Consider the following 12,063-nt stretch of genomic DNA (forward strand, 5'->3'; position numbering starts at 1 on the left):
CGGGGGCATGCAGGAGGCAGCCGATCAATGAATCAATGACTCTCATCATTGATGTTTCTGTTTCTCTCCCTCTCCCTTCCTCTCTGAAATCAATAAAACATAAAAAAAAATAATTTGTTAAGGTTAGAGTTAACTTGCTGCTGGTGCATGAGATCAGTCCACAAATCAACTCCAGGGGCACCTACGTGGGCACAGGGCCTCCGTAGTGCAGATCCCCAGATTAAATGGAATGGGATGGAACGTGGAAACTGGCTAAGTCCCAAGGAGGAGATGGTTCTAACAGTGACCAGTGGAGACCAGACACTGACTGAATGCAGTCTGTGCACGTTGTGTTCCCCTTGACGAAACTTGACTGGTTGTATGTGGGTGACAACTGTAAGGGCTGTTTGCAAAGACATGATCAGCAAGGTGCCACTCAGGGCATGTTTTCTTACACAGACCATGTGTCACAATCCGCTGAAAGCCCATGAATTCGGTGTCACAGATGGCATCATTAACGTCAGTCCAACAGATCATGGTAGGAAACAGTTTTATTCTTTAAAAGCAACTTTTTTAAGAAAAAGGAATCAAAACTGTACTTGGTAATCACATTGGCCATTATCAGAATAGTACATGCTGTTAGGAAAAACAATTTCATTTTTTCTGAGGAAAAACAATTTCATTTTTTCTGAGATGCTCCTCGCGGGGTAATCTGCATCTATACTGTAACATGAACAATACATACAGCGAGCGTGTTTAGTGGGCAAGACTCATGCACAAGAGCCTTGGCTTACTTCAAACACTTTTCTTGGCTGTAGCAGATGACCAAATAATGTGATTATATTTTTTCAGAGCTTAGAAAGACTAACCACCTAATCATGCCAGAGCTCAACAAACCAGCATTAATAATCACCAAAAAAGGCACTTTAAAATACATTTGACAAGGAGTGACACTAATGCAATGAGAACTGGTCTAAGCCCTGCACTAAACTTTGTCAGAGTTCAGAGATAGTGCATTCTGTCTGTGTCCATGTGTATATATATAAATACCTATAGGTATGAGTATATTCCAACATCCATATACAGCAGGTCCTCAAATAACACTGATTTGCTCAGTATCATTTCATTATAACATTGATGAGATGCCATAAGAACTCTTGTTTGTATGAACTAGCCTATGGTAAAACTGGTTTCCGTATACATCATTTTGCTTAAAGTCAAAGAATCTACTGACAATGTTAAATGGGGACTTACTGTACACAGGTATGTCTTTATCTGTCTATCTATCATCTATCTATCTATCTATCTATCTATCTATCTATCTATCTATCTATCTATCTATCTATCTATCATCTATCTATCATCATCTATCATCTATCTATCACCTATCAATCTATCACCCATCTCTCTATCTCCATAAGTCTCTAGGGAGGGAAAAACCCCTTTGTTTCCTTTAATTGAATAGTATGCAAAATATTCTAGTCATTTTATTTGGAACAAAGAATGAGGAGATTGGTAAATTAATGCAAAAAAGTACCCTACTACACCTTTCTATCAACAAAAAAAAAGCAATAAAATAAATACTCGATGTTCCTAGGTTGTCAACTATTAAAATTAAAAACTCTGGCACTTTAAAAAAGTTTCTCCCACTGCAGGGCACAGGGTGGATATTTTGGCACTGTAAATCTAACACACACACATCTGTATTGCTTAGGTTGCAGAGGGTGGAATGAATAGGGAAATTTCTTCTGCAAATTCCTTCCTTTAAGTACCCACCGAGTTTTAGCTATGCTGTGTTACTCCACTTAGCTTAACACAGCAGAGTACTCAAAGGACTTAGAGCAGTGCTGTGAAATAAACAGAATTGGCCATATCCCAGTGCACTGCATAGCCAGGCTTGGGTACTTTGGCTCAAGGTTTTGACAGACCAACCCCACCTGTCAGAGGTGAACAAAAGGCTTATCTTTCCCAGAAACAGGTGTACAGACATGATCTTATTCTTAGGATATGAAAAACCAATTAGTAACAACATTTAAAGTTCAATTACTAACTGTATAATGCCTGAGAACAAAATCAAAGCAACTTTTGAAAGGTTAAGAGTCAGATTCTGGGCATTTCCGTTTTTTAGCTGCTGGCTCTTCAGTCTTGTGTAATTCTAAAGTGCTCGAGTTGGATTTGAGACTGGGGTCTGCTTTAAGGTTGTCCATGGCAACAGTGAAGCCTGAGAGAAGGTACCCTCCGCCTCCACTCATCAGGAGTTTGGGATGACTTCGATCTGGCAAAACCTAATCAAGACAGAAAGATAGACACTCATGTTTTCCTAAGCAGGTGAAGTACATGCTAACAATAAACATGCCAGAAACAAGAATTTAAATGACACAGATTCTTTGGAAGATTTAAATGGACCAATTCCTAAGGAGCTCCTTCCTTTAAATGACAGTGCTGGTAAAAGTACCTAAGTTGGTTTTAGTGATTTTCTTGTGAAAAATAAAACTGAAGCTGTTTCCCTTAAACCTGAAGCAAGTTTCTGGTGGCAAATGATTTGTTTAGTGCTCTGGGCCTGGGAGTAGCTTTCTTCCCCTTGGCTCTAGGACGTTTCACGGCCAACGGCAGGGCTTGAGTCCATGGAAATGTAGCTGCTGGACATACACCAGAGCCTCCCTTTCCTAACGCCCTGCTGACTGACAAGACTTCTCTCCTACTCCCACAGCTAAATGAGGTGGCTGCCATGAAGGGCAGGATGGCCAGGGTTGTAATGTCCTGTATTAAGCAAGATGTCCCAGCAGAAGGGCAGGCCCTGTGGCATATGGAGGTGTTCTCTCAGATCTCTCAAGAGGGAACAGGCTGTGAGGATTTCAAGCAGCAGAAAGTCTCTAGCAGCTGCTCCTTTGGGATCTGCTGTAGCTTTCACTTCTAGGGAGGCCCTACGGCTGTTCCAAATCGGTAACTGGGTATGGCTACCAGGACTACACCACTTCTGCCCAACACAGAGCTCCTTTAATGTCCAGCAGCTACATCTCCATGAACGTCTTAGCTCTAGGGCTCCCCATGATCCTGGCTGACACTTTCTCAGAGCAGCACTGCATGTTTTTTCTCCCCTACCACCCCTTTCACAGGCACCAGATCTGTATCATGTCTGATGACTCTCCCCGCCTAATCCCACTCCCTCCCCCGCTTATCTTTCAAAGGCATCTTCCCTGATAAAATCTCTTATACTTCTAATTCCATCTTGACATATGCCTTCTAGAGGACCTGAACAGACATGGAACCCACCATTAAATCCTGAAAACTTGCTGTAAAGACATGCAAGCAGATATGAGAGGGTCACTCTCTTGGCTTGGGAATCTTGCTATTATTAGTTATTCCCTCCACAGTGATCTTGAGGCCTTGAGTAAACACAACCACAATAGTTTGCAATTTAAATGTCCCTGGACTGGAGTTACAGAGCAACAGACCCTGACATGAACGGAGAAAGAAAGGTCAGGAAAGATCAGGCCTTCTCTCTGAGTCACAGGCATGAGACTTCACCTCTAGACAGAAATAGGGATATCTGTATTTAACAATTTCCAGCACTACTGCAGAGAGCAAAAGACTCAGGAGAGCAGCTCCAAGGACTGGCTATAAGAACACATACCTGGTAATTTCTGAGCCAGGTTTCAGACAACCTGAGGTTGATGACCCCTCCTCTTTCCCGAAGTTTCGTGTAGCACTCCAACAGAGGCTGGAGGCATAAAGAAAGTTGTTAAGAATTACTTCTAGGGCCAGGATTTGAGACTCAACATTCGGATACAAGAATTCCCCTCCATTCCATGTTAGTATTACCTCTTTATACTGACAGTAGACCACAAAAGGCCTTGAAGGGGCCACGAAGTCAAGCAACGATAGCAGCAGTGGAGTGGGATGGAAACGACTAGCTACAATTAAACTGCAAGAAAGATGTTGAATATATTACTCTTTATGCCCCCAAGATGAAGCATATGTTTTAAAATACATCTAAAATGATAACATTTATTTGCGTGACTTATACAACGAAGAGCTTTATATATTCCAGAAATCCCAAATAAAATCATGAGCTATTAATTTCTGGGAAACACAAACTGAATTATAAGCTCTCATGGTGCTTGGCAACTCTAAGTAGCATTTAACATTCTTGATTTAAAAAATCATCTGGAAACAAATCCAACAGTGTGATGCTGGCTTTGCAGGCACCTGAATCTCTCCCTGGCGGGTCTCCTCAGCCCTCGCATTAGCCAGTTTCCCATCAATCTGAATGTCCCGCCACCCGCACTGAGGCAGGACTACACAGCCCCAGCTGATGCACCACCATCAGAGAAATGTCAAATTTCTTGAAAAACTCTAAAACCAGCCCAATTTCGCACCTCCACCAGATGCAGCCTCCTTTCTTAAAAAACCCAAGACAGAATTATCCTCTCTGCTCCACTAGAATCAAAGCAGACAAGCAGACAGAGAATGCTTATCTGTTTGAAGCGGAGCCCGTGTGCAGCACAATGTTGCCTGCATTCTTTCATCAACGCACCCATCTGCGTTCCTTTCACTCAGCAGAGCGGCAGCCTCTAAATGTCTTTTCCTCTGCTCTTCTTGTCTCCTCTGCTTTTCCTGAATCTTCAAGAAAAATAAAAACAACAGTGTACTGAGGTCATTCAGTAAGGCTTATGGAAATGCTGCTCTGTCAAAACATTTCAACAATATTTATCAACTCGGACTAAAAACTCGGAAGCTGAAAACACAAAAGCAAGCCCATGTTATAAAACCATCATTAAGCTACCTATATACAATGCTTCTGTATCATAAAGCTCCATCCCAAAGATACCACACGTGTGCGCCCACATGCACATTCTTTCTCCATCTGTTGTGATATTTATGATTTTGGGAGCTGATGCTGCAAAGCCAAATCAAATCTCAGTGCTCAGATAAAATTAACTGAGGCCCTGAGGGCAGTACTGTGAGGGCAGTGGGGACTCTTTAACATTCTTACATAATCCTTTTTGCTTCCTCTCTCTTTAGGCTCCTTATACTCTGGGTTTTGAGAGACAATTTCCAATGTTTCTGGTTCTTTGGGGTGAGTGCTCTCTGGGGCCTCTGCCATGCTGTCTTCGTTCTCTTGTTCTGAAGTCTGTTTTTCCTCCAGTGTGCCATTACTTTCTTCAACCGAAGCACTGTCTTTTGGCTCTGAAGATAACATCTCGGCAGAAAATGTTCCATTTAGGAGACTGTCCACTTTATTGAGGGGGAATTCATAAAGACCACTGAGGAAAGATTTCGGAAATCCAAAACATGCTGTGGCTGCCCGAACTGGGCCACCTCCAGGGTACAGCTGAATAATGGAGCCAAAACCTGAACAGATAAAAGAAACAAACATCCCTTGATGAAGGTGACTCTAGATTTTGCAAATCCTCAGGGTCCATCACAGTAAGAAGACTGAAGGTCCCTCTACTTGACTGTTCAGAGGCTGACAGATGATGTAGCTTCTCTGGGAGTTTGGAGTCTAAGAATATTCCCAATGGATATAATTCCAAAACAGATAAATAGGAAGTCTTAAACAAGCTTGCCCCTACTTGATACTACAGTAAAACCTTGGGACTGTGTAAATTTGGATGTCACATGATTGGTAACTGGTTCTCCCCAGTCCAGCTTCCCCCAAGTCCAGTGCCATTACTTTCAAACAAGGCAGTTAAAAGTTCTTATAGTCTATGTGTCAGAGAAAGGGCAGGCAAATCAGGCTGGGTTGTATCTTCCGGGAGAAAATACATCCCTAGTATTTCTCCCACTCAATTCAGGCCAATAAGATGAGCACCAGCTATCCAAGAGTTTACTGAAACCACTGCCCTGGAGGTCTTAGCCAGCCACAGGCTTGAGAACCATCCCCACTGCTACAGAAGCTGGGAAGCACAACTGCCATCTGGGCGTGCCAACACAGCACAGGCTAGGAGATGTGGGCTGTGCAGGACGGTCCGGGGGACTGGTGCTGTGCAGGCCCAAGTCGTTGCAATAACCTCACAGTAATTCAACATCATTTTCCATGAGATTACATTTTTTACTTAGACTCCTCTGCTCAAATCATGAACTTGAAAATGTTAAAACTTACCTCCCATTCGTTCCATCATTGCACCCAGCACTAAGCCTGCACATGTTTCCATTACTATCATTTTATTGCCAGCACGAATATTTCCCAATGTCAACATCTGGGCTAGTGTATCGTATCTCATGTGGCTAAAAAAAAATGAATGATTCACTCATTTTTAGCTAAGCAAGGCCTGTTATTTTAATTACCATTTTTCAAGTTTTGTTTGTTTCATAAAGTATATTGATAAGATTATCAATTGCTTTGGAGGTGATAGTAAAAAGAACTTAAAATTTATGAGGTAGGGGATACTTTATCAGGCGAGCAAGCTTTTCATTTTACTTAAAATCATGACTTTTTTAAAGATAAAATTTCCCCCAATTACACGTTTGAAAGAAAACAACGCGTACTTAATTTTTCCAGGTTCTCTGGCATAATACATAATGGAAAGGATGCGGGTGGATGGCTTCACAATAGTAACGATGGCTTCATATCTGGGGGAAGAAAAAACAGAACACCAATTGTTAAAAACTGGTTAAAAAAAATATTTTATTTTTAGCAATATGTTTTTAAAGTCTACAAAAAGGTTTCATGTTCCCTTCTTTTTCAAACAAAAACTTACTTCTTTTTCTTCTTTTTAATATATTTATCTTGAGCAAATTCTGTCTTGTCTCGGAATGTTGTGCTATTTTCAATTAACTGCTGCACTATTTCCTATGAGAAAGGGAGCAAGCAGATTTCCTGATGTTTTATTCTCACAGAACAGATCACCTCAAAGGTTTCTTACCCCAGAATGTATCCAAAGGTCTGATTCTCCAGTCCCTTTTCCACAGAAGTCCACATGGATGAACTTTGTAGTTTTTTACTCTAGAATGTGCATTAAAATACAAGTACTTTATAACTCCATTTAAACCAAGATAAAAGAACAGAGATATACAATAAAAAGCGAGGGAAAGGAAACTGTCATTCTTGAAGACACTGGCTGAAAACATTACTGAAAATAAAGTTAAGCTCTAATATGCATTATTAAATTTTCTCTTGCTAACAATATTAGCAACGTGATTCACTTACATTCCTACATGTAAGAAATGAAATTTTTGATATACTGAATTGCATGTACATTCCAAGCTATTTCTAACAAGTATGCAGTATGTTTACATTTTACCTTAGGTAAATTCTGCTTTAAAAACCAAGCAATTCCCTGAATACCAAACAAAAACAAAACACAATATCCTTTGAATATTACCTCTCCTTTAATGCCCTTGTCCTTTAAAGCTTTTATGTCATCTTGAGTAAGTTTCTGAGATTTCCCATCATCAACTATATTTCGATTATCAGTGCCCGCTTCTTTGGTCTCTAAGGAAGGAAATTGCTTTATGACATTTATGATCTGAAATTATTTTAAAATCTTCCTTCTTCTAAGTTCATTTCCACATCCAGCCCATTAGCCACTCAAATTTGGCCTTCCAGTTCTACTGGAATGTACATGCAAATTTGTCTTCCGGTTCCACCTCAGCTACTATCCTATCTTGCCATGACTACTCTAAGCCTCTAACTCACCTTCCTGCTCCCACTCTTGGCCCTATACAATCCACCTGGACACCAGGGTTCTCTTTAAAATGCAAATTGGCTCATCTATTCTGATGCACAAAATCACGGCTTCCTGTAGCAATTAGAATATAATCCAAAGATGACCTGCAAAGTTGTATATGATCTGGCCCCTGGCTACCTTTCTCTGGCCTCATTTTTGACCCCATACTCAACTGCATTGCCCTTCTTTCTGTTCCCAAACCCTTAAGCATGGTTCCACTGCAGGGCTTTGGTAACTGCTGCTCCCTCTGCCTGCAATGCTGACAGATGTTGAGTGGATGGATCCATTCCATCACTCAGGGCTGAGCTCATCATCTTAGCCAAGTCTCACCTCATCCAATCAGCCTCCAATAAACCCCCTGCTTTGTCATCTTCATAGCACACATCACCATCTGAAATTATGCTGTTTGCTTAGCTACTAGATTATTTTTGGTGTTCCCCACTCATAAATTTTATGAGATGATCCATCTCATGAACTGCTATAATGGCAATGACTAATCAATGACTAACCAAGTACCAATATGTTTGGTACTTGATAAAAACAGGGATGCCAACTTAAAAATATTTAACTAACTGGTTTGAACCAGAACTTTAATAGTATTTTAATTATTTAATTTTAAAATTATCTAAGAATATCTACTTTATTAATAAAATGTTTTATCGATATTTATTTATTTAAGTATTTTAGTTAATAATAACAGCTAAAATTATGGGGGCTTTACTATAAGCAAAGCACTATTAAGAACTTTTTATGTGTCATATGACAATGCTCCCTATAGCCTAGGTTTTAAATGTTTATAGCTCCATTTTACAGATGAGGATATAAGACTTAGAGAAACCAAATAACTTGTCCAAGGTTACAAGGCAAATAATAGAGCTGAAACTTAAACCTAGTCAGCTGAATTCAATTCAAAGCCAGACCTCTTAATCTCCACCCAATATGTTAACTACCTCAAAGCTTTTACTTAGCTTCTGGGCACTGACAGAGCTCTGCATCTGCTCTTACACTGAAGCAGCAAGGACTCATGGGATTAAATGCCTGGCCCAAGGTCAGAGAGTTCGTTAATGATGGGCTGGAGCCAGAATTCAAGCACCTCAAAGCCAAAGGCAGACCTTGCTTCATTCCACCATGCTAGTTCTTAGATTATGAGTTTAGATTTCTTTGGAGATTGGCTGGGCTAGCACTTTAGAACTAATTGGGGTTGGCAGATTTCTGACTAGCCAGCTCAAGAGCACCTATTTCATACACCGAAGTAGTGCACCTGAAGTAGGCTCTTCCTTTTTCTTCGTAGGCTGAAGACTTCCTCCATTGGTCACTTCAAATGTGGTTCCATAACTATGGCCAATGACGTTATCCAGATAGAACCACTGTTTTTCAAAAGTTACTTTTCTGGGGAAGAAAATGCATTCAATTAGCTAAATCTCATTTGCATTCTGTATAGAAAAGATATGTTCAACCTAGTTTATTTCAAAACTGATCTACATGAAGGGCGATGTACAGCATTATATCTGAACATGAACTAGAAAGAATCAGGTTCAGGTTGGGGCAGAGGCAACATTAACAACAAGGCCACATAAACACTGACTTTGAAATGAGAAACAAGACAGTCCTCTTCTGAGGCACTGATCTAACTCCAATTAAAATACTTTTTGTGTGTGTGTGTGTTTTAAATTGGTTTTAGAGAGAGGAAGGGAGAGGGACAGGGAGATAGAAACATTGATGAGAGAGAAACATTGATTGGCTGCCTCCTGCAGGCCCCTTACCGGGGATCAAGCCGGGCATGTGCCCTGACAGGGAATTGAACCAGTGACCTCCTGGCTCATAGGTTGACACTCAACCACTGAGACACAGCAACTGGACTGGTCTGACTCCAATTAGCACAGTCTGACAGGCTTTGCAGACTTCCTAAATAGCATAAAGGGTTGCCAAGATTGCCAGGCGACTGGCACACACCGACACTCCTCACAACTTACATAAAAAGATCTCAAAACTGAACAGTCATTGAGGTGACAGGGATTTAACTAATTCCCAAGCCTAAATTTTCCTTGAAAATTATCTAGTAAAAGAAAATTACATTTACAAATAAACATTACTGACATTACATACATTTGGAAATGGTTCCTAACACTGATGGTGTTCTGCTGAGGACCAGATGATTTTAGCTTTTCCCATTCTCCAGATTTTTTTTTTTCCTTCTCGGTGAGAATAACATTTATTGAGAATGGCCCATTACAAACAAGATCCCATTGCTCAGATTTTTATCTTATTACAATTTTACAGGAAAATCCCACAAAAACAAAAACCTTTCCTTTCTTAAGAAGAAAACTAACATCTGCTGAGTGTCAATCAGGAGCTAGGGAGTATATGCCAGGAGTTTCATGCTTTTTGGTTTAATTCTTGCAGCTATCCTGGGGTACAGCTCTTTCTAGGTGAGCAACCTGAGGCTCACAGAAAAGTGTCTTGTCCAAGATTCACAGTAAAAAGTGGAAGCTAGGATTCAAATCCAAGTCTGCCTGCCCCCAAAGCCTGGTGTGTGTTTTTTTCACTATATCATACAGTCTTCCAAAGACCAATGGGTCTCAGTAAGTCCTGCCTAGCTTCAGGACACCGCCCACATTGATAAGAACTCTGATTCCTGGAAGACACATACAAAAATACTGTAGTAATGATGACTATATTATAAAATTTCTCTAATTTCAACCACCAAAATGAATATTTTATCAACGGAAAATTTAAAAATGCCTTAACGCTGGTGCAGATGTTACATTTCTGGACTAAAATCCCTCTCCACTTGTATTATTTTTCTTTAGTGGATTAGTGCTTGTGCAAAAAAGCTTGGTTGTCATTATTTGGTGCTCTGGGGACTGTCACTAGACTATTTTCTTATGACATCTATTTCACTTTCAATACCAGTTACAAAAATTGAAATAATTCATCTGAACTGAGCACTTATCACAAATTCCAAGTCTCACAATCCCTAGACTCATGGTCTGCTAGCTGTTTTCTTGACACTGCATTGAACTTACATCTTTGTCAAAAGCACTTTAACAACCCAATTCAAAAGAAAGCTTGGTTGTACTTTTCAGATAATTAACCAAAACACCCCAATACATTTTCACCATTAATAAGCAATTGGGACTTAGCAACCTCACCACCCCTGCTAAAAGTTATCAAATTCCCCACTCTTCTAATACTAAATCAGAGTGGTAATTAACCTGCAGGTTCACAAACCAAACCTAACTTCAAGTTCTGAGACCTTGAGCAAACTGCGTTTGGGCGATTTAACTTGAACAAACCACACATGCCCTGGTGTAAAATTTGGAATCTTACAGTGATCACACATTCTATAGGAAGCTATTCAGTGTAGACAGGTAGTCCTTTCAGGTAGAGAGAAGAGCCCAGAAGACCACACAAGGTCGGGGAGGTTTCATTTTTGTGGGATTGAACCTGGCTGAGGGATTAGGGAGGAAGGGTCAACGGGAGAAGGGTGGATGAGATCAGAGGGTGAAGGGTGGGTGCTGTGAGAAAACAGGAGAGATCTTAAGAACCTAGGGGAAGAGCCCCAGGACAGGAGGTGAGGTGAGCGGGGGTACCCGAGCACTCCAGGGCCAAAAGTGGAAAAGGAACTCTGTGGAAAGACTGAGGAGAACGCTGAAGGCGGACTCTGCATAGACAGGAGGGGTAGGGGAGACCCTGAGGGCCGAGCATGGGATCCTGAGGGAAAACCTCCGTGGGAAGATCTGACAGGAGGTAACTAGAGAGGGAGCTAAGGATCCAGAGAGCCAAGACAGGGAGCCTGCTGAGAGCGGTATGTGGGAAGACCTGAAGACAGGGGGTATCTAGAAGATGGGGCGTTGGATCCCTAAGGTCAGCGACCTGACTCACTTTCTCCGCTGGACTTGCACGGCTTTGAATACATCTTCCCGTTTCAGCACCACGAAGTCGCCGTCGCGGATGCGGTGGTCCCCGGGATGCGGTGGCTGTGGGTCCGGCTGGTCCCCCGAGCCCTCCATGACGCCCAGCGGGTCTCCAAACTCCGCAGCCGCTCTCCAGCGCCCCGCCCCGCGCCCCTCGCCCTCAGCGGTAGCTGCAGCCAGCTTCAGTTCCCACAAACACAGAGGACGCAGAAGCCTCCGACCGGCACCGCCCCCACGTGCTGAGCGCCGCTTCCGCTTTCCGGTCAGCTCCTCCGCACAGCTTCCGGGAGCCTCAGGCTTTCCGTCTGGCCGAACTCCTTGATTGACTGCACTCTGTCCCGCCCCTTCCGCCTCGCCGCTCCTTGGAAGGAAGTTGCGTCACAGGAGCGCCAAAAAAGAATTTGGAAGGAGGCTGAGCGTCAGTCAGCTTGAGGTGCTCCGCGTCTTTCCGCGAGTCTTCGAGGCCTAAGGGGAGAAGACTCTGAGGCACCTGA

The 12,063-nt window shown here is 42.0% G+C and overlaps 1 protein-coding gene across 2 annotated transcripts; it reads right to left on the minus strand.

Moving 5' to 3' along the window:
- Window positions 1-1,325: 1,325 nt before the first annotated feature.
- On the minus strand, window positions 1,326-11,695 carry TRMT6 (tRNA methyltransferase 6 non-catalytic subunit). 2 transcript variants are annotated; one of them, XM_016212045.2, is made up of 11 exons: window positions 11,538-11,695; window positions 8,914-9,041; window positions 7,308-7,417; window positions 6,684-6,775; window positions 6,472-6,555; window positions 6,086-6,210; window positions 4,976-5,334; window positions 4,517-4,602; window positions 3,802-3,904; window positions 3,614-3,700; window positions 1,326-2,264 (listed from the first exon to the last, which is right to left on the minus strand). In XM_016212045.2, exons 1-11 carry the CDS (start codon window positions 11,663-11,665, stop codon window positions 2,073-2,075), a joined length of 1,494 nt encoding a protein of 497 aa, XP_016067531.2. In that variant the 5' UTR covers window positions 11,666-11,695; the 3' UTR covers window positions 1,326-2,072. The 2 variants fall into 2 exon arrangements, with proteins under 2 accessions (XP_016067531.2, XP_016067533.2); XM_016212047.2 differs by lacking the exons at window positions 7,308-7,417; window positions 8,914-9,041; window positions 11,538-11,695 and adding an exon at window positions 6,849-7,292.
- Window positions 11,696-12,063: the final 368 nt, after the last annotated feature.

This window comes from Miniopterus natalensis, chromosome 7 (assembly GCF_054644295.1).
Source record: "Miniopterus natalensis isolate mMinNat1 chromosome 7, mMinNat1.hap1, whole genome shotgun sequence".
Classification (NCBI taxonomy): Eukaryota; Metazoa; Chordata; class Mammalia; order Chiroptera; family Miniopteridae; genus Miniopterus; species Miniopterus natalensis.

Excerpts from the sequence above, each read along its gene's own strand:
- TRMT6 (XM_016212045.2), bottom strand. The coding sequence starts at position 11,665 with ATGGAGGGCTCGGGGGACCAGCCGGACCCACAGCCACCGCATCCCGGG. Across the intron at positions 6,211-6,471 it reads AGAGAACCTGGAAAAATTAA|CCACATGAGATACGATACAC; the intron begins GTACGCGTTGTT and ends ATTTTTTTTTAG. Across the intron at positions 5,335-6,085 it reads AATGATGGAACGAATGGGAG|GTTTTGGCTCCATTATTCAG; the intron begins GTAAGTTTTAAC and ends TTATCTGTTCAG.